Here is a 25803-nt window from a genome sequence, read left to right as displayed (position 1 = left end):
TCATGCAGTATTAGAAATTCTTAAACTGCTATCTTTTTTTTTTAAACTGCTATCTTTTATATTTGGTTATTTTTTAATTATTCTAAGAAATTATGACAGATTTATGTAAGGATTTGTTTCAACCCCTAAGTTTTTTACTTAATAGAAATGATTGTTATTCTATTCTTATTTCTCTTTTCATCACAAATGTCAGAATGCACTCTTCTGTTTATGTTATCAGCTTCTTTAGAGATTATTCAGAGTTATCATTTGGACTAGTTAAATTTATCTTGAGCCATATATTTAATGGACACCTAGCACTATGCCTTGCACATAGTAGGCACTCAAAAATAAGTTCAGTGATATATCCCCATGACTATTTTATAACTACCAATTTGTACTTCTTAATCCCTTGAACTTTTTCACCCAATCTCCCAACAACCCCCTCTGGAAACCATTAGTCTCTTCCTGTATCTATGAGTCTTTTTCAATTTTGTTTGTTCATTTATTTTGTTCTTTAGATTCCACATAAAAGTGAATCATATGGTATTTGTCCTTCTCTGTCTGACTTATTTTACTTAGCACAATACCTCTAGGTTCATCCCTGCTGTCGAAAATGGTAAGATTTCCTTCTTTTTCTCATACAGTGCTCTTAATTTCACCTTATAAAAATGTCCTTCCTTAATTTCTTCCCTTCACACAAAACATATTGCTCTGTTTGATACTTATTTTCTTCCTGGAAGTTCTACTCTAAATATTATTATTTTGCTGTTTTCCCTTTCTTGAAATCCCTTTTTAAGGTTTAATTGTCCTGAGTCTTTTTCTTGAAATTCATGTACTTTGTATTTTAAACCTTTGTTTGCCAATTTTCTCTTAGAAAATGTATTTTCCTTTTCTCTTTTGATCTAACTTAATTTATATTAAAAATGTTTGAGTCTGTTTATGATTTTGTGTTTCACAATATTTTAATTGCAGTTTTCCCATCCTGAGGAACTATTGAATTGTTACTATATATTTAAAAAGCATAATTTATGTATTCTATGTTTTTAGTCTATTGAAGACAATGAAGTATATTTGCCTAATGATGAAATTTGGACCTATGATATTGATAGTGGGTTGTGGTAAGTAATTTTAAATTGCAGAATGTCCAGTCTTTTTAAAGTTGAATTTATTGAGGGGGGGTGCCATTGGTTAATAAAATCATAGATTTCACATATACAACTCAATAAAACATCATCCTCATATGGTATCATGTACTCACCGTATATGTTATAAATATTTTCATAGACTCAGGGGAATTTAAGACCATACTTAGAACATACTGCACCACTTATTTCTCCTTTTCCTTTTCTTTCAATGCTTTATTCTCTCTGGCTGTTTCTTCTGCTCCCTTCCTTTCTCCACTATTTGTCCTTTACCATTCCTCACAATTCCAAGGCTGTCTCTGAAGACTTTGTTCTGCTAATTAATTCCCAATTCTGGTGACACATGTGAAGCTGAAAAATATTTACAGTGGCTTTTCTTAGAGTCTTTACAGTATTGGCTACCATTCTATTTTAATTGTAATTGTCAGTGACAATTTTCATTTAAAAAAAACTCCTGGAGTTCAAAGGGAATTTTAATTTGCTTTTCTGGAAAGTTTTGAAATTTCATATTATTCTTGCTGCAGGACAATGCACCTCATGGAAGGAGAACTCCCTACCTCCATGTCAGGAAGTTGTGGTGCTTGCATTAATGGAAAGCTGTACGTTTTTGGAGGATATGATGACAAAGGATACAGCAATCGAGTAATATTTTCTTTCAATTCAGGCGTGCAGCAAAATGTGTAATATTTAGTGTACTATTTTATCTCATAAGTTTACAAATATTTTATGTGTTGTTGTTTTTAAATTTATTTCAGGGAGAAGAAGGGAGAGGGAGAGATAGAAACATTAATGATGGCAGAGAATCATTGATTGGCTGCCTCATGTAATCCCCCTACTGGGGATGGAGCCCACAATTCAGGCAATGTGCCCTGACTGGGAATCGAACCATGACTTCCTGGTTCATAGGTCAACACTCAACCAGTGAGCCACACCAGCCAGGATCAAGTTTATATATATTTAAAAAAAGAAGATATATATATAGAAAATCTTGTGTTTATGATTATAAGGTTTTAGAGTAAAAATGTAGTGGCTGTGCTTTTCTTCCATATCTTTCTGCTACAGAACTAACTATATACTTAATTAATATCTATATGGCAAGAGAATGATGGGAAAAGATCCAGTTCAGTATATTTTATATATAATTTTTGCTTCTAAAACATAGTTTCATTTTCATTAACTCCACAGGTAAAATTTTTACCTTTTAAAAAGAAAAAGTAATATTATTAATTTTAGATAATATAATTCTCAGATATGGATTCAGTTTTCAAATGCCCTGTCTGTTAATGGAATTCTCCTCTTTTAAAAGCTTTATTTTGTTAATTTGCGAACCAGAGATGGAACCTATGTTTGGGAAAAAATCACCAACTTTGAAGGAAAACCACCCACACCACGTGATAAACTTTCTTGCTGGGTATATAAAGACAGGTAATGCACAAAACCACCTCATTAACTGCATAGGATGATCTGATAGCTTGTGGCCAAATAGGGAAAGCTTGAGAGTCTGAATTTTTTTCATCATATAATTACAAAGGTTTTTGTTTTTTTATGTTAATGGTAACAGCTGTTTTAAACCCTGGAAGAGCTAAGTAATAAAAATAAACATGTGGGAGCAACAATTTGTTTTTTAAAAAGAAACGTATTTAATTAAAATTCTGAATAGTTCACATGGTTCAAAACCATATTAAAAATACTACAGTGAAAGCTTTGGCTCCCACTCCTATTCTTGATCCCCCATGCACAAATAGCTACTTCTACTAATATCTTTTGTACTGTTATGACAGTGGTTCCCAAAATTGTCTGCCATTGTAATCACCTGGGCATCTTAAAAATTCCAAAGCCCAGGTGATACTCTAGACCAGTGGTCGGCAAACTGCGGCTTGCGAGCCACATGCGGCTCTTTGGTCCCTTGAGTGTGGCTCTTCCACAAAATACCACGCCTGGGCAAGTCTGTTTTGAAGAAGTGGTGTTAGAAGAAGTTTAAGTTTAAAAAATTTGGCTCTCAAAAGAAATTTCAATCGTTGTACTGTTGATATTTGGCTCTGTTGACTAATGAGTTTGCCGACCACTGCTCTAGACAAATTAGACTACAGTCTCTGGGAGTATGAGTTTTCGAACCTCCTCAGGTGATTGCAAGATGCAGAAAGTTTGGAAACCAGGAAACCACTGCCATCAGTGTTACTTTATGCAAATAGAAGCAAATATGTATGTATGTATATATTGATCTTTTTTTACCCTTCTCCTTACATAAATATCTCTGTACTCTGTTCTGTACCCTGCTACTTCTTTTAGTTAACAGTATAGACTTGATGATCTTTCATCTTTCTGTATCCCTAGTTAGAAAGTTGGTTCTTGATTTTTTTTTCTTTTTGCAGCTGCATAGTATTATCCTCTTGAATATAAATACCATTGTTTATTTAACCGTTACCCTGTTGATTGTTTCAACTCCTTTCTACAAACTATGCTTTAATGAATCTGTGTATGTGTGTGTGTGTGTGTGTACATATCACATAGATCTATTGAATAAAATTCCAGAATTAGATGGTTGGGTCAAAAGCTAATGCATTTGTAATTTTGTAGATGTTTAGTTTGCTAAGGCTGCTGTAACAAAGTACCACAAACCCAGTGGCTTAAACAGAAATGTACTGTCTCACAGTTCTGGGGGCTAGAAGTCTGAGATCAAGATGTCAGCAGAGTGACATTGATTAATAAGGTAGATTTCTATAAGACCTGTATATCACACTGTGTATTCACCACCCGAAGTCATATCTTCTTCCATCACCATATATTAGGCCTCTTTTACCTCCTACCTCCAACCCCTTCAATCATGTGGTTTTTATACTCCATTTTATGTGATGTATCACATTTAGTAATTTGTGGATTTTGAACCAACCTTGCATCCCTGGAATAAATCCCATTTAATTGTGGTGTATGATCTGTTTACTATATTGCTGGATCTGGTTTGCTAATATTTTGTTGAAGATTTTAGCATTTATGTTCATCAGGGATGTTGGCCTATAATTTTTTTTCTTTAAAGTGTCTTTATCTCATTTTAGAATTAGGATAATGCTGGCCTTGTAAAATGATTGTGGGTGTCTTCCCTCCTCTTGAATTGTTTGGAATAGTTTGAGAAGGATGGATGCTAGTTCTTTGAATGTTTGGTAAAATTCACCTGTGAAGCCATCTGGTCCAGGACTTTTATTTGTTGGGAGCTTTTTTTTTTAATTTCTTTATTGATTAAGGTATCACATATTTGTCCTCATCCCCCCATTCCCATCCCAAACCCCTCCCCACGCATGCCCCTACCCCCCTGTTGTCTGTGACCACTGGTTAGGCTTATATGCATGCACACAAGTCCTTTGGTTGATCTCTCCCTCTTTCCCCCACCCTCCCCCACCTTCCCTCTGAGGTCCGACAGTCTGATCGATGCTTCCCTGTCTCCGGGTCTGTTTTTGTTCATCAGTTTATGTTGTTCATCATTTCCCCTAGATTAGTGAGATCATGTGATACAAGAAATACACTTATAAGAACCAAAAATGAGACAAGCAATAATGGTTATGCTGAGAAGCAAATGAATCAGTCTGTAGTGAGTTTCTTTCTGGGCCAACAGTTCTTTTGAGTCCCAATTTCAATGTCATATAGTTCCTTATGTGTACATGTCAGCAATGACATTTCAGTTCTGGATGGTGGACAAATGGTGGTAATGCAGGTCCGACCCTTTCTGGTTTGGTCCTGGGCAACCTGCAGCGACGCACAGCTGCTGACTGCTAATATGGCAAGGCGTCATCAGCGTCTTCCATCTCTGGACTGTTTCTCTTCTGTCTTCATGGCTGGAGTAGTACTGTCAATTCCTCTCTGTTGCAGGAATCCACATGGTCTTGGAGTTGTTTTCTGAAAATATACAAACATTCTCGACCAAAAGTTAATAAAAGGAATCTTTTCTATAAATTTGACTTGGGATCCTATTTCATTTTTTGCCCAAACGATTTTCCTTTGGCTTGTTTTGACACCCTGTGTGTTTTTCATGGGTGTCTTGCTGTTAGCATTACAAATGAAAGTTAATTTTCTAAAGTAAAAATTTTCTAGATGTAATTTACTTACAGGATATTTTTCCTTACATGATATTCTTCAACTATCCCCCCCTTTTTATTTAAATATTAGGAGGCTTTTGGAAATTTTATAATGTAGTCTTGATAGCTTTTTTTTTCCAATTTTTTATTAAGGTATTATATGTGTACATATCTTACCATTGCCCCCCCCACACCCCACTCCCATATATGCCCCCACCCCCCAGAGTTTTGCATCCATTGGTTATGCTTATATGCATGCATATAAGTCCTTTGATTGATCTCTTATCTCCCCCACCTCTCCCTAACCTTCCCCTTGTAATTTGACAGTCTGTTTGATGCTTTACTGTCTCTGTATCTATCTTTTTGTTCAAGTTTATAATGTTCTTTATTATCCATAAATGAGTGAGATCATGTGGTATTTTTCTTTCATTGACTGACTTATTTCACTTAACATAATGTTCTCCAATTCCATCCAGGTTGCAGCAAATGATGAGAATTCCTTCTTTTTTATGGCAGCATAGTATTCCATTGTGTAGATGTACCACAGTTTTCTGATCCAGTCATCTGCTGACGGGCACCTAGGCTGTTTCCAAATCTTAGCTATGGTGAATTGTGCTGCTATGAACATAGGGGTGCATATATCCTTTCTAATTGGTGTTTCTAGTTTCTTCGGATATATTCCCAGGAGTGGTATTACTGGGTCAAATGGGAGTTCCATTTTCAGTTTTTTGAGGAAACTCCATACTGTTCTACACAGTGGCTGCACCAGTCTGCATTCCCACCAGCAGTGCACGAGGGTTCCTTTTTCTCAGCATCCTCGCCAACACTTGTCGTTTGTTGATTTGTTGATGATAGCCATTCTGACAGGTGTGAGATGGTACCGCATTGTTGTTTTGATTTGCATCTCTCGGATAATTAGTGACGTTGAGCATGTTTTCATGTGTCTCTTGGCCTTCCTTCTGTCTTCTTTTGAAAAGATTCTATTTAGGTCTGTTGCCCATTTTTTTATTGGATCATTTATCTTCCTTTTATTAAGTTGCATAAGCTGCTTGTAGATGTTGGAGATTAAACCTTTATCAGTGATGCCATTTGCAAATATGTTCTCCCATGTAGTGGGCCTTCTTGTTGTTTTGTTGATAGTTTCTTTTGCTGTAAAAAAGCTTTTTATTTTGATGTAGTCCCATTTGTTTATTTTCTCTTTAGCTTCCATTGCCCTAGGGGCAGTATCGGTGAAGAAGTTCTTTTGGCATATGTCTGAGATTTTGCTGCCTGTGGATTCCTCTAGTATTTTTATGGTTTCCTGTCTTATGTTTAAGTCCTGTATCCATTTTGAGTTTATTTTTGTGTATGGCGTAAGTTGGTGATCAAGCTTCATTTTTTTGCATGTATCTGTCCAATTTTCCCAACACCATTTATTGAAGAGACTGTCTTTATTCCATTGTATGTTCATGCCTCCTTTGTCAAATATTAATTGAGCATAGTGGTTTGGGTCAATATCTGGATTCTCTATTCTGTTCCATTGATCTATATGTCTGTTCTTGTGCCAGTACCAGGCTGTTTTGAGAATAGTGGCTTTGTAATACAGCTTGAAATCTGGTATTGAGATCCCTCCTACTTTATTCTTCTTTCTCAGGATTGCTGTGGCTATTCGGGGTCTTTTTTTATTCCAGATCAATTTTTGGAGAGTTCTTTCAAGGTCTGTGAAATATGCCATTGGTATTTTTTTTTCAATTTTTTTATTAAGGTATTATATGTGTACATATCTTACCATTGCCCTCCCCACACCCCACTCCCATATATGCCCCCACCCCCCAGAGTTTTGCATCCATTGGTTATGCTTATATGCATGCATACAAGTCCTTTGATTGATCTCTTATCTCCCCGCCATTGGTATTTTAATGGAGAGTGCATTGAATCTATAGATTGCTTTGGGTAGTATGGACATTATAATGATGTTGATTCTGCCAATCCATGAACATAATATGTTCTTCCATCTGTTTACAGCTTCCTCTATCTCTTTTTTCAGTGCCCTGTAGTTTTCCGTGTATAGGTCTTTTACCTCCTTAGTTAAGTTTATTCCTAGGTATCTTAATTTTTTTGGTGCGATGGTAAATGGGATTGCCTTTTTAGTCTCTCTGTCTGTAAGTTCACTATTGGTGTATAGAAAGGCCATAGATTTCTTGGCGTTAATTTTGTATCCTGCTACATTGCCGAATTCATTTATTAAGTCTATTAGTTTTTTGACGGAGTCTTTCGGATTTTTTATGTACAATATCATGTCGTCTGCAAATAAAGACAGCTTTACTTGTTCTTTTCCAATTTGGATGCCTTTTATTTTTTCTTCTTGTCTAATTGCAATGGCTAATACTTCCAGTACTATGTCAAACAGGAGTGGTGAGAGTGGGCATCCCTGTCTCGTTTCTGTTCTTAGGGGAAATGTTTTTAGTTTTTGTCCATTGAGTATGATGTTTGCTGTGGGTTTATCATATATAGCTTTTATTATGTTGAGATATGAGCCATCTATTCCCACCTTGTTGAGAGTTTTTATCAAGAAAGGGTGTTGGATTTTGTCAAATGCTTTTTCTGCATCAATTGATATGACTATGTGATTTTTATCTCTCAATTTGTTTATGTGATGTATCACGTTTATTGATTTGCGGATATTGTACCATCCTTGCATTCCTGGGATAAATCCTACTTGGTCATGGTGTATGATCTTTCTGATGTACTGCTGGAGCCGATTTGCTAGAATTTTGTTGAGGATTTTGGCATCTATGTTCATGAGGGATATTGGTCTGTAATTCTCTTTCATTGTGTTGTCTTTATCTGGTTTGGGTATTAGGGTGATGCTGGCTTTATAGAAGGAGCCTGGAAGTGTTCCTTCCTCTTGAATTTTTTGGAATAGTCTGAGGAGGATAGGTTTTAGTTCTTCCTTGAATGTTTGGTAAAACTCTCCTGTGAAGCCATCAGGCCCCGGGCTTTTGTTTGCCGGAAGCTTTTTGATGACTGCTTCAATTTCGTCCATAGTTATTGGCCTATTGAGCTGTTTAGATTCTTCTTGATTGATTTTTGGAAGGTTATATTTTTCTAGGAATATGTCCATTTCCTCCAGGTTGTCCAGTTTGTTGGGATAGAGTTGTTCATAGTATTTTGTAACAATCGTTTGTATCTCAGCGGGGTCTGTTGTTATTTCACCTCTTTCATTTCTGATTTTGTTTATTTGGGTCCGCTCTCTTTGCTTTTTGGTGAGCCTGGCTAGAGGTCCATCAATCTTGTTTATCCTTTCAAAGAACCAGCTCTTGGTTTTGTTGATCTTATGTATTGTTTCTTTGGTCTCTATGTCCTTTATCTCCGCTCTGATCTTTGTTATTTCCTTCCTTCTGGTTACACTGGGCTTTTCTTGCTGCGCTTTTTCTAGCTCTTTGAGTTGTAGGGTTAAGTGATTTATTACCATTGTTTCTTGTTTTTTGCAATAGGCTTGTAGAGCTATGAACTTCCCTCTCAAGACTGCTTTCGCTGTGTCCCATAGATTTTGGATTGTTGTGTTTTCATTGTCATTTGTTGCCATGATGTTTTTTATTTCTTCCTTGATCTCTCTGGTGACCCAGTCCTTGTTTAATAGCATGCTGTTTAGTCTCCATGTGTTTGATTTCTTTGGATTGTATTTATTGTAGTTGATTTCCAGTTTTATGCCACTGTGATCTGAGAAGATGCTTGATATAATTTCTATCTTCTTGAATTTGAAGAGACTTTGCCTGTGACCCAGCATGTGGTCTATCTTTGAAAATGACCCATGTGCACTTGAGAAGAATGTATATTCTGTGGCTTTGGGGTGAAATGTTCTGAAGATGTCAATTAATTCCATCTGGTCTAGTGAGTCATTTAGGATTGCTGTTTCTTTGCTGATTTTTTGTTTAGAGGATTTGTCCAGTGGTGATAGTGGGGTATTAAAGTCTCCTACTATGATTGTATTGCTATTAATCTCGCCCTTGATATCCTCCAGGAGTTTTTTTTATGTATTTGGGTGCTCCTATATTGGGAGCGTATATGTTTACCAGAATTATTTCTTCTTGTTGGATTTCTCCCTTTAGTATTATGAAGTGGCCTTCCTTATCTCTTGTTATGGCATTTGCTTTGAGGTCTATTTTGTCAGATATAAGTATTGCTACCCCAGCTTTTTTTTCATTTCCATTTGCCTGAAAGATATTTTTCCATCCCTTCACTTTCAATCTGTGTGAGTCTCTTGTTCTGAGGTGGGTCTCTTGTAGACAGCGTATATATGGGTCATGTTTTTTTATCCATTCAGCTACTCGATGTCTTTTGATTGGAGCATTTAGTCCGTTTACATTTAAAGTTATTACTGAAAGGTATTTCTTTGTAGTCATATCTATTTTTGTGTCTGTATTCCTTCTTACCTGTTTATTTCTTCTTTTTACAGTATTCCCTTTAGCAATTCTTGCATTGCTGGTTTGGTGGTGATAAACTCCCTGAGGCTTTTTTTGTCTGCAAAGCTCCTGATTTCCCCTTCAATTTTGATTGATAGTCTTGCTGGATATAGTATTCTTGGATTCAGTCCTTTGCTTTGCAACACTTTGTATACCTCCTTCCATTCACTTCTAGCTTGTTGTGTTTCTGTTGAGTAATCATTTGACAATCTGATGGGTGTTCCTTTGTAGGTAACTCTCTGTCTCTCTCTTGCCACCTTTAGGATTCTCTCTTTATCATTTATATTTGCCATTGAAATTATGACATGTCTTGGTGTGGGTCTTTTGGGGTTGATCCTGCTTGGGACTCTCTGTACTTGCGTAACTTTTATCTTTCCCATATCCGGGAAGTTTTCTGTCATTATTTCTTCAAATAGATTTTCTAATCCCTGCTGCTCTTCTTGTCCTTCTGGCAGCCCTATTATACGCATGTTGCTTCGTTTCATGTTGTCCCGAAGCTCCCTTAGGCTTTCCTCCTGCTTTTTAATTTTTTTCTCCAATTGCTGTTCAGATTGAGCTTGTTTCTGTACCTGATCTTCTAACTCACTAATTCGGTCCTCTGCTTCTTGTAGTCTACTGTTGAAACTTTCCATGGTGTTTTTGATTGTAGCTATATCACTTTTCATTTCTTCCTGATTCTTGCATAAGTTGTTGATTTTCTCATCCATCCGATGTATAAATTCCACGACCATTACTCTGAACTCCTTTTCGGTCATGTTGCAAGCTTCAGTTTCACTAATTTCCTTTCTTGGCGACTCCACATTTTCTTTCCTCTGTGAGTTATTTCGTTTCCCCATTCTGGCTATCACCAGAAAGCTCAAGCTTCCGTTTGCGTGGACCTGGGCCGTGTGCTATGGGGACTTCGCTCCACCCGAGTTTCACTGAAGTGCTCTGACACTAGGACGTGTGGCTGCCTTTGGTTGGTGGGAACCAGACTTGCCCAGGGTCAGTGTCCCCAGTGTTCCGTGTGGTCTCGTGTGCACACTTAGAATCAGGGGCCCTGTCTGCACCACACTGTTGGTATGTGCTGAAAATGAGATCCTTAGCATGTGCCAGGAGTCAGAGTTTCCCTGTGTCTGCACCAAGACTCGAGTGTCAAAGTCTCTGTTGCCTTGTGCGGTTTCTCATTGAGAATCAGGGTCCCTGTGTGTGCACGCACCAACAATTGGGGTCGCTGGCTCTTAGGGTGAATGCGCTGTGAGTCAGGGATCCCAGGCAGCTGTGTCCGGTGTGCCAAATTCCCTGAAGTGGAACTGCGTCCTGTGTGTGCTCTCTCTACTGAGCCAAACCGGCTAGAGCGCACATTCTTAAAATCCTGAAGGTGAGCTGGCTCCGTGCACTCTCCCAGAGTCCCGGAAGGGGGGCGGAGTCCGTCCTGCGCGCCAACTTCCCCAAAGGGAAGCCCTTCTGTGCATGCTCTAAGATTCCCAGAAGGGGGAGCTGTGACCCGCAAGCCAAATTCCCCGAAGGGGAGCCCTCTGTGCGCACTGACAGATTTCCCCGACTGGGAGCTGCTTCTGTCCCGTGCGCGCCAAATTCCCTAAGGGGGAGCGCGTCCCTGCACAAAGCTCGGCAGCTTGGGCGAGGGGCGGGTCTATCAGTTACTATGGCGCTATCCGCGCGCCTGCGGGGAGGGGGATAGGCTCTTTGACTCACGGAAATCTGCCGGGAAGTCTGGATTCTTGTTGTTTGTTGGTCTGAAGCTGTGATAGCAGTTCTCTGTCCCCAGTTGCTGCAGGGTCCTGGTTTGTGTCAGAAGCCAGGATCTGAGTCTCAGGCAGCTCTGTTTCTCAAGATGGCGTGGTCTCCGCGTCCGCACCAGCCGCCGAGAAGTGTCCGCTTTGTGTGCGGTGCTCCGCCGTCTAGGACTGCCTGGTTAGGGAGCCCCTTGGAAGACGTGCAGAATCTAACTGACCCTAGCTCATACACACACACACACACACACAACACACACGTCTACCCTCTCCTCTATGGGTTCCTCACTCACACTCTCTCTCTCCCTACCTTCCTGCCGGTCGCCATCTTTCTCCCCGGATCAAATTTTTGGATTCTTTTTGCTTTTCCAGTTGAGTGATTTTTGCTTCTTTGTATTTCAAATCTTTGACTTGATTCTTGCGTTCCTCTAGTTTGCTGTTGTGTCTCTGTATAATATTTTTTATTTCAGTCAGTGTATGTTTAATTTCTAGTTGGTCCTTTTCCATATCCTCGAGGGTCTCTCTCATATCCTCGAGGGTCTCGCTAAATTTATCGGCCTTTTCTAGGAAATTCTTGAAAAAACTAATAACCATGGTTTTGAACTCTATCTCCAGTCGTTTGTTTTCCTCCATTTCTTTTGTTTGTGATCTGTTTCTTTGTTTCCCCATTTTCGCTGCTTCCCTGAGTTGATAGAGTGGCTTTGTATGCTAGGTGTCCTATATGGGCCAGTGGCTTGGCCTCCCCAGTTACCTGAGGTGGACACTCTTGGTGCACCCCTTTGTGGACTGTGGGTACAGCCTTGTTGTAGTTAAGTCTTGATTGTTGTTGGTATCAGTGGGAGGAGTTGACCTCTAGGCCAATTGGCTGTGAGGATCAGCTGTGTCTACGCTGGGAGACAGCCTTATTCAACTAGACTTGCAAAATTGCAAAAGCCTCTGTGCTCTGCTTGGATGGGGTGGAGTTTCAGGGTGGATCCGACAGCCTTGGCTTCCCGTCAGCCCCGCCCTATGAGGTTCCTGGGTCTCAGTGTCCCTCAGTGTCCCTCGGTACTCGCTGCAAGCACCTCTGAGAGAAAGGCGCCCTCGAGTTTCGCCACTGCCAGACAGTCTAGTCTCTCCCCCAATGAATCTGGATTCCCAGATTCTCACCCGGAACTGGGGTTCAGTGCAGTCGGAGCTGGGGTACAGCGCAGTCCAGAGCTTTTGTCTCCTTCCTGCTAGGGCAATCCAGCGGCACAGTCAACAGTCTGTCCTCTGCGCGTATTCACGTGCATGCCTCCAGAGCTCTGCCTTTCGCCGCTCCCCTGAATTTCCGCCTTACAGCCCAGATCCCCCCCGTATGAGCCTGGGTCCCCAGGGTCTCGCCCGGAACTGGGGTTCAGTGCAGTCGGAACTGGGGTTCAGCACAGTCTGGAGCTTTTATCTCCTTCCTGCTAGAGAACGCCAGCCAGGCACTCAGCCGCCCTATCCTCTCCGGCTCCGTCCTCTCTGCACGTGCGTGCCCATGTCTCCGTACCTCCAGATTTTACAGCTCCTCTGATTTTCCTTGTGGTTTTCTCTTTCCTTCTAGTTGTAGAATTTCCACTCAGCCACCTTTCCTGTGGTTCTGGATGATGTCCATTTTGTCTTTTAGTTGTATTTTTGAAATTGTTGTGCGAGGCTGCATTTTAGGTGTTTACCTATGCCGCTATCTTGGTTTCTCACCTTCATTGTGGTTTTGATTTGTATTTCCCCAGTGACTAATGATGTTGACCATCTTTTTGGCCATTTGCATATCTTTACAGAAATGTCAATTCAAGTCCTTTGCCCATTTAAAAAATTGGGTTGTTTCTCTTTTTGTTGTTGATTTGTAAGAGTTCTCTACTTATTGTGGATATTAATCCCTTATGAGATACTAGAGGCCTGTTGTATGAAGATTCGTGCAATAGGCCTTCCTTCCCCTGGCTGCCGGCACCTGTTTTCCTCCAGCACCCAGGACCCAGGCCTTCGCTCTGGCTGCTACCTTCCATCTTCACTCCGGCTGGAGCCTTCAGTCTTTTCCACTCTGGCCAGAGCGCCGCCCTGTAGCTCCCTCCGCCCCCTGCCCTTCCCCTCATAGCAGGGGTCCCACCCTGCCTGGCCGCTCCGCACCTGCATGCGTGCTGTCCAGAGGCCCAGAGTGGCTGGGGGGCAGGGCCACCGCCATCTTTGTTGGGTTAATTTGCATACTCACTCCTGATTGGCTGGTGGGCGTTGTGAAGTGATGGTCAATTTGCACGTTTCTCTTTTATTAGTGTAGATATGTAGTATTCTTTTGTTGTACTCTCTTTATCTGGCTGGACTCATTGAATAATTTAGGGAGTGTTTGCTCCTCTTCAATATTTTGGAAGAGTTTGAAAAGAATTGGTATTAATTCTTCCAATATTTCGTAGAATTCACAAATAAAGCCATTTGGTTCAGGTTTTTTGATTACTGATTCAATCTCCTTATTTGTTATAGGTTTATTCAGATTTTTTATTTCTTTTTGAGCCATTCTGTTAGTACTCTTTCCAGGAATATTTCTATTTCATCTAGTTTATCCAATCTGTTGGCATGCAGTTTCCCATAGTATTTTCTTATAATCCTTTTTATTTCTATAATGTTGCCAGTAATGTCTTTTTTGACATTTTTCTCCTTTTTTCATAGTCAACTTAGCTAAAGATTTGTCAATTTTATTGATCTTTTCAAAGATCCAATTTTTGATTTTGCTTTTTTTCTCTGTGGTTTTTCTATGAACTATTTTGTTTATTCCCCCTTTAATTTTTGTTATTTCCTTCCTTCTGTCATCTATGGGTCTAGCTTGTTCTTTCTTCTTTCTTTCTTTCTTTCTTTCTTTCCTTCCTTCCTTCCTTCCTTCCTTCCTTCCTTCCTTCCTTCCTTCCTTCCTTCCTTCCTTTCTCTCTCTCTCTCTCTCTTTCTTCCTAGTTTCTTAATGTGTACAGTTATGTTATTAATTTGAGATCTTTCTTTTTAAAAAATTCATAGGCATTTATACCTATAAAATTCCTTTTGAGCACTGCCATCACTGTATCCCATTAGTTTTGTTTTATTTTATATTCCTTTATTTCAAGGTAATTTCTAATTTTGTCTGTGGTGGTTTTTTTTCACCTATTGGATTGACAGGTTATTTTTTTCCTTTTAGCATGCCTTTTGGCCTCTGTTTTTCTAGTGAGATATTCACTCTCATTTGTGTTTTTGTTCCCATGTATATGTCTTTTTTTTCTCTGTTTTGGTTTGTTTGTTTTGTTTATCTGTTCTTTGTCTTTGCTCTTTATTGATTTGATTAAAATGTGCCTACATGTACTTTCCTTTGTATTTATCTTGTTTAGATTGTGCTGAATTTCTGGAGTTGGTGGCTATATATCTTTCATCAACTTTAGAAAGTACTTAGTAATTATCAAATATTTCTTCTACACATTTATTTGTTTCTCCTCCTTCTGGGACTCCTGTTTCATGCACATTATACCATTTGATATTGTCCTAAGAGCTTGGCTCCTTGTCCCCTTGCCCCTGCTCTTTTTTTATCTTTGCTTTAATTTGGATATCTTTTATTGACCCTGTTGACCTGTCTGCAAATTCACTGATAATTTTCATTGCCATGTCCACTTATAATAGACTAGATAGGATTCCTATCTAGAGAATTCTTTATTTCTGACATCTTATTTTCCATTTCCAGTATTTCCATTTAGTTCTTTTTTTTTCTTGATTTTTTTTTTAATTTAGGAGAGGGAGAGAGAGAGAGAGAGAGAGAGAGAGAGAGAGAGAGAGAGAGAGAGAGAAACATGGGCTGCCTCCTGCACACCCGACACTGGGGATCAAGCCCGAAACCTGGGCATGTGCCCTAACCGGGAATCGAACCATGACCTCCTGGTTCATAGGTCGACACTCAACCACCGATTCCCGCCAGCCGGGCCATTTAGTTCTTTTTCATGGTTACATGTCTCTGTTGAAATTATTGAGTTCTTCCTTCATGTTGTCCAGCTTTTATAAACTAGGTTTGTAAGCATTTTTATCACAGTTACTTTAAAGGCAGTGTCTAATTCCAGTATCTGGGCCACCTTAGTGTCAGCTTATATTGATTCTTTCCTCTCTTGATCATGGGTCACTTTTTTTGTCTTTTTGTGTATCTTATAATTTTTTCATCATATACTAGACATTCTCTGTGAAAGAATAGTAAATATTGGAATAAATAATACTTATCACCAGAAAAAGACATGCCCTTCTTTATTTAGGTTGCTAGAGTGTGAGTTGAGTCAGTATAATCTATAGTTGACTTGTGTTTGGGCTGTGTTGTAGCTTTAGTTTGATTCAATTTTACTATTAGTTTCAAATTTTTGAGGCAGGATCAAAACTTTCCTTTGTTAAAGCCGCATGTTTGAGCATTAGAGATCCCCCAGGGATTTTCAGCTGAGCTCCACAACTGTGTTTCCACCTCTCTACTGTGGGAGATCTTTCTGTGTTGTATAGCCTAATTGGTAGGTCTTCGAGTCACTAGGGAGTTCTCTTTGCTCTCCATTCCCACCTTATGCTTTCTGTACCTTGGGAGGTCTCTTTCAGCCTTGCACCTCCTCCATAATGGCTTGGCATACTTCTAAGGTGTTTCCTTCAGATCTCTGCCCTGATCCCACACTTTGGAGGAAAATTCTGATTGCCTCAAGGTTTGCTCACCTCTCTTTTGCTTCCAGCTGTTGTTAACTAACCATGAGCCCTCTCTGATGACTATGCAAAAGAGTTGTTGAATGGGTTAAAACTCCCACTGTGCCTGAATTTTTTAAGATTCTAATTTACTGTGCCAGTCTACATGTGGCTGTTAAAATTTTGGGTTATTTCTTACACAGCGTTTTCTATATTGGATTCTTCTTCCTCTTGCTGTTACACCAGGATGAAAGCAGCCACGAGTCTCTTCTCTACTATTGAAAGCTCATCACTTCCTGGAATTAGTACATTTAGGTCTTTTTGTTCCTTTAGCACTTTGACTTTTTTAAACTATGGTTTTGTAGTTTGTAGTCATGCAGCACTTAATGATGGGAATGCATTCTGAGAAATGTGTTGTTAGGCAATTTTGTCATTGTGCAAATGTCATAGAATGTATTTATACAAACCTAGATGATATAGCCTACTACACACCTAGGCTATCTATAATAATAAAAGTGTAATATGCTAATTAGACCAGACATCTTTCCGGATGACTTTCTGGATGGAGCTGCAGCGGGGCGGGGCAAGGCAGAGGCGGCAGAGGCTCCTGGTCATCGAGGTGGGCGGGGGCCACGGCAGAGGCAGCTGCCATGGTGGCGGGGGCTGAGGCAGCCCCGGCGGTGGCGGGAGCCGAGCCCCTTGCACGAATTTTGTGCATCAGGCTTCTAGTCCTGCATAATAAAAGCCTAATATGCTAAGTGTCTCGTCATCTGGTCGTCCATTCAACCAATCAAAGTGTAATATGCTAATGATATGCTGAGGCCACTCAACCGCTTGCTATGATGTGCATTGACCACCAGGGGGCAGATGCTCCAACTGGTAGATTAGCTTGCTGCTGGGGTCCGGCCAATCAGGACTGAGCGAGATGGGCCGGACATGCCTTGGAGCCTTCCCGCTGTCCCTCCCCAGCTGGCCAACCTACCGCGTCCCTCCCCGCCCCGATTGTGCACCACTGGGGTCCCTCGGCCTGGCCTGCACCCTCTTGTAATCTGGGACCCCTCACGGGATGTTGGAGAGCTGGTTTCAGCCTGATCCCTCAGGCCAGGCTGAGGGACCCCACTAGTGCACGAATTCGTGCACCAGGCCTCTAGTATGATATAACCAGCTGCTTTTAGACTACAAGCTTGTATTGTGTGTTACTGTATAAAAGACATGAGATTAAATCAAGCACAAGAGAAAATGATGCAATTAAGAGACTACATAAACACAATATGTATGGGCTACTTCCAACATAACATGGCATTACCATTTTACAACATTTTTTTTTAATAATTAGAAAGAGTACACTCTAAAATAATGATAAAACATAAACAATAACATAGTTTGTTATTATCAAGTAGTATGTACTGTATATAATGTATGTGCTATACTTTTATACAACTGGCAGTGCAGTAGGTTTGTTTACACCAGCATACCACAAATATGTGAATAATATGTTGCACAATAACGTTATGTCTGCAACGTCGCTAGGTGATACAAAATTTTCAGCTCCCTTACAATCTTATGGAACCACTGTCATATATGCAGTTCGTCATTGACTGACATGTCTTTATATGGCACATGACTATATCTGGTTTGTTTAGGTTGTTAGGGTGAGAGAAATGATCTCATTCAATTATCTATGAGCAAAATGGAAGTAGAACTTCTAAGTGTCTCCTTTTGTATTTGTTTTTCAGATTAATATATTTTGGTGGCTATGGGTGTAGGAGACACAATGAACTCCAAGACTGTTTTGATGTTCATGATGCATCTTGGGTAAGAGAGTAATCTCCGTTTACATTTTCCTCTAATTTAGTGTTATCTTCAAGTTTTTAGAAATAATGAGCCCACTCTTTCTCATTTTCATTTTCTATAATTGACTATGAAACAAAAAGTGTTTTCTCTCTTTTGAGTTTGTATTCGATTAGAGGACGTTCTCTCACCTTCATGGCTACTGGAAGAGTAATTTCTTTTCTTACATAGTTAATCACTTACACCTATTGAAACACAAGTAGAGGCTTCTGTTAGACAAGTAGAGGCGTTAGCACCACTGAGAGAAACTTGCCCATAGGTAACCAGAATGGCTATTGCTGACATACACCTGCTTTTAGATACGTGTACTACAACTAGTTATAACTCTTATACAGGAGTGAGTGAGTAGTGATATTCATTTCCTACTTAGTCTTACTGGTTAGAAAATAAACTATGATTAATAAAAATAGTCATAATGTATAAAAATGAAATATTTTAAAAGATAACTTTAAAAAAACATTGATCTACCAAGATACATAGTAACTCTTCAGTTTTACCTTTTACTAGCATACATTATTATTGTACATTATTAATGTATATGAACATTTTGTGTATATCTCTTTGTATATGGGTATTTTTAAAATTTTCCATGTCTTTACATTTTTTTAGCTTTTAATATGAAATATTTTTAAAGCTTTGCTACTTACTAGTATAGTATTATTGATAATTTTCAGAAATATAACTTCCCATTGTTTAGATCTGTTTTTACTTATCATTGAAATCTCTCATTCTTTTCTCTCTTAGTACAGTTAGGCTAATGATCATGTCCTGAAATTTTTGGTGTACAGTGGATTTTTTTGGTTTAGATTCTAAACTAAGTAAAATTTTTAGTTTGACAAGTCCTGACAACAGTGATGTGTTTCTCACATAAAGATAAATCTGGTATAGAGATAAGCTGCAATAGAGGATTTTAACAATCTGGAAGATTCTAAATACAATATAACTGCTAAATCTTTGCTTTGCTGATAATTTTGTCTCTTAGAAGACAAAGAAGAAAGTGAGCAAATTTGACCTATAAGAGCAAATTGCTTGGTTAAGCAGTGATTGTAACTTTTTTTGAAAAAGGATCCATAGTCCCCTAAAGTTTCTAATAGCAAAGATTAGGGATTCTAAGCATGTGCTTTAGAAAAACAGATTTCTGAGAAATCAACCGGGAGCCGAAAACCAGGATTACAGGCTTTATTAGGGGAAAGAGACCCGCCGGGCTGTCTCGAAAGGGGAGAACAGCAACACATGCAGAGGTGAACACGCCTTTGAGGGGAGGAATGGGGGCTTAGGGTACTTGGCACGCACTGATTGGTGGCTTAATGTGTGGTCATATAGGAACAAGGGCTTAGGGTGTTTGGCAGGTGTTGATTGGTGGTCCAATGTATAGTCCATATAAGGTGCCTGGTTAGGTGCTCAGGTATTTCCAGGCCGCAGGTTACATCATACTCCGCCCACCAGTTGGGGGAAGGGAGGATCTGTCAATTTCAAAATATAAATATACTCTGTAATGTTATTTTTAAAGATTTTTTTAAAATTGATTTTTTAGAGAGAGAGAAAGAGAGAAATATCAATGATAAGAGAGAATCACTGATTGGCTGCTTCCTGCACGCTCCTTAGTGGGGATTGAGACTGCAACCTAGGAATGTGCCCTGATCAGGACACAAACTGGCAATCTTTTGGTGCATGGGATGATGCCCAACCAACTGAGCCACAGCAACCAGGGCTGTCCTCTGCAATTTTAAAAGAGATGATCCTTTGAGGGAATTGGAAAATTGTTAACAAGTAAATTATGACACCCTGCAAGTGATACTATGAGAAGAGAAGTTGCTGAGTGATCCTGCTCTGGTATGGGGACCACACTTTGTGAGCCACTGCTGTATGCATTAGCTTTATGAATATGGTAACAGCTGTATTTTTGTAAAAGAGTCTATTATTTAACCAGTAAATATTCAATGAAACTGTAACAATAATCTAAAAGTTATAAAATCTTTTAAATATTTTTAAAATTTTGTTTTAGGAAGAGCAGATATTCTGGGGATGGCATAATGATGTTCATGTATTTGACACAAAGACACAGAATTGGTTTCAACCGGAAATTAAAGTAAGTAATGTAAAAAATTAGTTTTATATTTATTGATATATTTAAAATATATTTTTATTAAGTTATTTGGATTTTAATAATTGAGTTTGTAATCACATACACAGAATTTTTCTTGAGTACTACCACTAATACTATTAGATTTTGATTACATATTTTTTTCCAGGTTAGTTAAGGGTTTTCTAGAAAAATCTTATAAAGAGGTGCGATCATTATTGTTTACCCACAAGTGTGACACCCTGATTTAAGGAAGGTTCTTTTAAAAAGTATTTTTGTAAACCAAGTTCAGGATTTGTAAAAGCCCATGTTTTTCTATACCCTTGAAATCAAGGCTATGCAGTTGTTGCATGGCAAAAATACATTATTAATATTCTTTCATATGCTAGTAAGCAAACAGAAATCCAAAGTAAATTGAAAACCTTCTGGAAAGGATTTCCCATTTTAGATGCCATTAAGAATATTTGTAATTTATGAGAAGAGGTTAAAACATCAACATTGACAAGAGCTTGGAGGAATTTGATTCTGGCCCTCATGGATGACTTTGAGGGGTTTAAGACTTCAGTGGAGGAAGTAATTGCAGATGTGGTGAAATAGCGAGGGAACTAGAATTACAAGGGAGCCTGAAGATGTGACTGAACTGCTGCATCTCATGATAAAACTTTAACAGATGAATAGATGCTTCTTAGGGATGACAAAGTGGTTTCTTGAGATGGAATCTACTCCTGGTGAAAATGCTATGAAGACTGTTGAAATGAAAACGAAGCATTTAGAATATTACATAAACTTAGCTGATAAAGCAGCAGGGTTTGAAAGGATTGGCTCCAATTTTAAAAGAAGTTCTACTCTGGGTAAAAGGCTACCAAACAGCACTGCATGCTACAGAGAAATCATTCATGAAAGGATGAGTCAATTGGTGTGGCAAAATTCACTATTGTCTTATTGTAAGAAATTACCACAGCCACCTAACCTTTAACAACCACCACCTGATCAGTCAGTAGCCATCAACATCCAGGCAAGACCTTCCACCAGCAAAAGATTAAAACTTGCTGGAGGCTCACATGAGGTTAGCATTTTTTAGCAATATAGTCTTTTTTAGTTAAGGTATTTTTTAGATATAAAGTATTTTAGACATAATATTGCACACTTAATATACTGCAGTATAGTATAAATATAATTTTACATGCTCTGGGAAACCAAAAAATTTGTGTGACTTCACTTTATCACAATATTCACTTTATTAGAGTGGTCTGAAATCTGTAATACCTGTGAGGTATGACTATACTCTTCAAGAACGAAATTTATTTGCCCTAGCCAGTTTTGCTCAGTGGGTAGAGTATCGGCCTGCAAACCAAAGGGTCCTAGGTTCAATTCTAGTCAAGGGCACATACCTCGGTTCCAGGCTCCTCCCTGACACGGGCCCTGGTCAGGGCTTGTGCAGGAGGCAACTAATCGATGTGTTTCTCTCACAGCAATATTTCTCTCTGTCTTTCACTCTCTCTCTAAAAAAAAAATCAATGGAAAAATATCCTTGGGTGAGGATTTTTTTAAAAAAGATAATGAAATTTATTCACCCATATCTTTACTTTTTAAAGCATTTTTCTTAAATGCCTGAGACTATTTAGCAAAATAATATTTTGTGTAAGTTTTAGCTTAAAAATAAGGATTTTAAAATGACATTTTAAAAGATTCTCTTTTTCCCCTCTTCCTTCTGCTCTCCTCTCTCTCTCTTTCTCTCTCTCTCTCTCTCTCTCTCTCTCTCTCTCACACACACACACACACACACACACACACACACACACAGTTAATATTATTAAGTGAGCAGTGCACAGTGCTTACACCAAATAGTACTTTATCTCACAATAACTGGTAATACTTCTCTATACTTTTTTTTGAATAAATATATTAGATATTTACTTCAGAGAAGTTTTGGATTGGTGGGGAAAGGGAGAGTGTAATGAGTAGAAGAACAAGATTTGAAGGATTTTATGCATAATTTTCATGTGTTCCTGGTGGGTGTCTTTGTGTATGTATTTCATCCCAAGTTCTGAAAGAACCCTACATTATCAGCTCATTGGCTACCGAATGTGAGCAGCAGTCAGAACACACACAACATTTATCTGTTAAGTTTGCTCTTACATGGGTGGGTTTCATGGCACCCGCAAAACAATTACAACAGTAACATCAAAGATCACTGATCACAGGTCACCATACAAATATAATAATAAAAAGAGTTTGAAATATTTTGAGACTTACCAAAATGTGACACAGACACGAACTGAGCAAATTCTGTTGGAAAAATGGCATTGATGGACTTGCTTGATGCAGAGTTGCCACAAACCTTCAATTTATAAAAAAACGCAATATCTACAAAGCACAACAAAGTGAAGCACAATAAAACAAGGTATCTTACTATTTAGAGCAGTGATTTTCAACCTTTTTCATCTCATGGCATGCATAAACTGATTACTAACATTCTGCAGCACACCAAAATATATATTTTTTGCTAGTCTTACAAAAATTTTGGCATAATTTTGATCCATTCACACCAGACATCTATTGTTGTGACTGTTGTCATTTTTTCCTTCATTGATTTTTAGAGAGAGAGTGGAAGGGAGGCAAGGAGCAGGGGAGGAGAGAGAAACATCAATGTGAGAGAGACACATCAATTGGTTGCCTCCTGCACGCGCCCCAACCAGGGTTGGAGATCAAACATGCAACCTCAAGTATGTGCCCTTGACTGGGAATCAAATCCACCACCCTTTGGTGTGTGGCCCGGTGCTCTAACCACTGAACAACAGCTGTTGTCATTTTTTAAAAAACAAGTAATCCTTTTTAAAAAAATAATATTTTTTAAAATATATTTTTATTGATTTTAGAGAAGAAGGGAGAGAGAGATAGAAACATCAGTGATAAGAGAGAACCATTGCTCAGCTGCCTCCTGTTAGCCCTACACTGGGATGGAGCTTGCAAGCCAGGCATGTGCCCTTGACCAGAATCGAACCCGGGACCCTTCAGTTCACAGGCCGATGCTTTATCCACTGAGCCAAACCAGCTGGGGCATCAGTGTTTTAATTTCATAATCTAAGAAAGAAAAGGTCAGTGTCCCTGGCTAAATAGTCAGGTATTGCATGTTTTAAAAATTTTGTGGCACACTAGTGTGCCTGCTGCGGCACAGCGGTTGAAAATCCCTGATTCAGAGTGAACTTTTACCTTAGGCTTTCTAATGGAATTACACAGGTAATGGTAACTTAGCAGTCAAGTATTTTTCATACTAAGCATAAGAATGTGATTTCACAAGTTTCAAGTTTTGCACTGTTTTCTGATCTCTGCTTGCAGGGTGGAGTCCCACCACAGCCACGAGCTGCACATACATGTGCAGTTCTTGGAAATAAGGGCTATATCTTTGGTGGACGTGTTTTGGTTAGTATAATCTTCTTATGTGTGATGCTTCATATAAAAATATATTCTCTGAATTTATAGAACAACTGAACATTAAAAAAATCTAGAAATGATAGTGTCCTTCAATAACTTTTATCTTCTGTTCCCAAACAGACCATACATGAATAATCACAGATGGTTATAAATCACATTTTAATGAGGAGAATCCTTCACTTTAGTGTATTATTAGAAAAGTTTAATTTCTTATCATCTAAATCCTGTTAGTTTAAAGTCATTTCTTCCTTTCCCCCTTGATACTTTAATTTGATAGCTCTATGTTAACTTTATTAGTGCTAAAGCATTGTTTCCCAATATATAAACTTACGATGTTAAGTAAAATAGAGATAATCTATTTTTAATAGAAACTATTTTAAAACTAAATTTTAGCTTATGAAAGATGTAAAACACTGACCAGTTTAACACACTTTTATTTTAGCAAACTAGGATGAATGATTTGCACTATCTAAACTTAGATACCTGGATTTGGTCTGGAAGGTAAGCATGAAATTTGTTTGTTTTTACCTATAGGCATTTCTGTGTGTGTCTGTATATGTGTGTGCACCATAATCCAAATTTGGGTCTCTAAAACTGAATTATTATATTTTTCTCTTCAGATTATATGTCTAAGCAAGGAATATATAGATTAAAGAGGGTTTGTTTTTTAACCCAACTATATAAAACATGAGAATACTAGCAGTTGAAAATTGATTATGTAAAAGTACTGGTTTTATACTATGTTCTTGAGGACAGGTCAGTAGAAGAAATAAAGGAACAGTTGAATAGGGGCATCACAGGTGAACAGATAATGGAGTGGATAAAAGTCAGATTTTGTTTATGGCTCATAATCTATATTTAGCAATATAATAAATATATTTAGCTATAATTCATCTGTTCATGTAATGAGATGAACTCAGCTATATATTATTTCAAATTATAAATGCAATAAAAAATGAAACCACGAGAGTGTAAAAAAAAGCAGATTATCTATAAAATCTTGCCATGGAGAAGGCTTTTCTAAAAATGATAAAAACTCAAAATTCATAAATTAAAAGATAGGTTGATAAGACTACTTAAGAATTAATTATTTCTGTGTTAAAAAATATACCACAAAAATTAAAAGGCAGATTGGCAAATGCAAACAAAAAATAAATTAGAAGTAATATTTATAGCATTTCTTTTTTATGTTTGTTTGACTTACATAGTATTTTTTATTTTGAATTTTTCTTTTTAAATTTTTTTATTTTTTCAATTACAGTATATGCATTTAATATTTTGTATTAGTGTCAGGTGTTCAGCATAGTGGTGAGACAATCATATATTTTATACAATATTTGTAGTATTTCTAACAGAGTAGGCTGAGATCTGCAAGAACTAAGTCAGTTAAAAAAAAAAAAAGACAAATAATCCAATAGGAAAGTGGACAAAGAACATGAATGAGCAACTCATAAAAGACATATAAATAGGCAAAATTATTTTTAAAAGATGTTCAATTTCATGGAATATTAAAGAAATGGAAATAAAACTAGTTTGCACTATCAGATAAAAATAATTACAAATGACCAGTGTGTGCCAGGTTGTAACAACATAATTAGAAGAAGTATAAATTGGTACAGTTTTTCTGGAGGGTAGTCTGGCAATATGTTTAAAATAGAAAATGGAATTTCGACTTTGATCCAGAATTTCTCTGAAGACAATAATTGGACAAGTATATTTTATGTGTGTATATGTACACAAAAATGTTTATTGCAACATTATTTATGAAAACAAAAACTTGAGATCAACCTTCATGCCCACAAGTGGGGATTGTTTAAATCATGGTACATCTGCCCAAAGGGCTGCCATGCTTCCATTAGCAAAGAAATCCACTTCATGGAAATATTCTACAACATTCCAATAAAGTAAAAAAAATTACAGAATGGAACATACCCCATTTATAATTTTTTAAAATATATTTTTATTGATTTCAGAGAGGAAGAGAGAGGGAGAGAGAAAGATATAGAAACATCAATGATGAAAGAGAATCATTGATTGGCTGCCTCCCACAACCTGGGCATGTGCCCTGACTAGGAATTGAACCCTGACCTCCTGGTTCATAGGTCGATGCTCAGTCACTGAGTCACTCCAGCAGGACCCTATTTATAATTTTTAATAAATATTTATATGCACATTAAAGTCTGGAAACATATATACCAAATTATTGTTTCTTATGGCTGGAAGACAGGATTATATAAAACATTAAATATTTTTGTGGTTGTTGAATGTTTTCTAATCAAAATGTTTTTTATAGTAAATAAAAACAATAAATACAAATATTTCCAGTTTGGAGAAAAGCAAATAACATCTTCTACAAATGGCCCATGTTCTTCTGGAGCATTCCAGAATGCTGGAGAATGGTGCCTTCTCACC

The 25803-nt window shown here is 38.0% G+C and overlaps 1 protein-coding gene across 3 annotated transcripts in view; it reads left to right on the top strand.

The window, feature by feature from the left end:
* Positions 1-25803, top strand: part of KLHDC1 (kelch domain containing 1) — a 60797-nt gene that overhangs the window by 12858 nt on the left and 22136 nt on the right. The window contains exons 2-8 of one of the 3 annotated variants that reach the window (XM_079772025.1): positions 1030-1100; positions 1649-1723; positions 2457-2549; positions 17759-17837; positions 19879-19962; positions 23296-23379; positions 23834-23892. In XM_079772025.1, coding sequence (XP_079628151.1) covers positions 1030-1100; positions 1649-1723; positions 2457-2549; positions 17759-17837; positions 19879-19962; positions 23296-23379; positions 23834-23892 — 545 coding nt within the window. Of the gene's footprint in view, positions 1-119; positions 1101-1648; positions 1767-2430; positions 2550-17758; positions 17838-19878; positions 19963-23295; positions 23380-23833; positions 23893-25803 lie in introns of those variants that run through there. The other 2 variants (XM_079772024.1, XM_079772026.1) reach the window with 2 other exon arrangements.

The sequence above is a fragment of the Cnephaeus nilssonii genome, assembly GCF_951640355.1.
Source record: "Cnephaeus nilssonii genome assembly, chromosome: 1".
In the NCBI taxonomy this organism is placed as follows: domain Eukaryota; kingdom Metazoa; phylum Chordata; class Mammalia; order Chiroptera; family Vespertilionidae; genus Cnephaeus; species Cnephaeus nilssonii.
The sequence above is the reverse complement of the archived record's forward strand: the minus strand, read 5'-3'. Positions and strand labels throughout refer to the sequence as shown.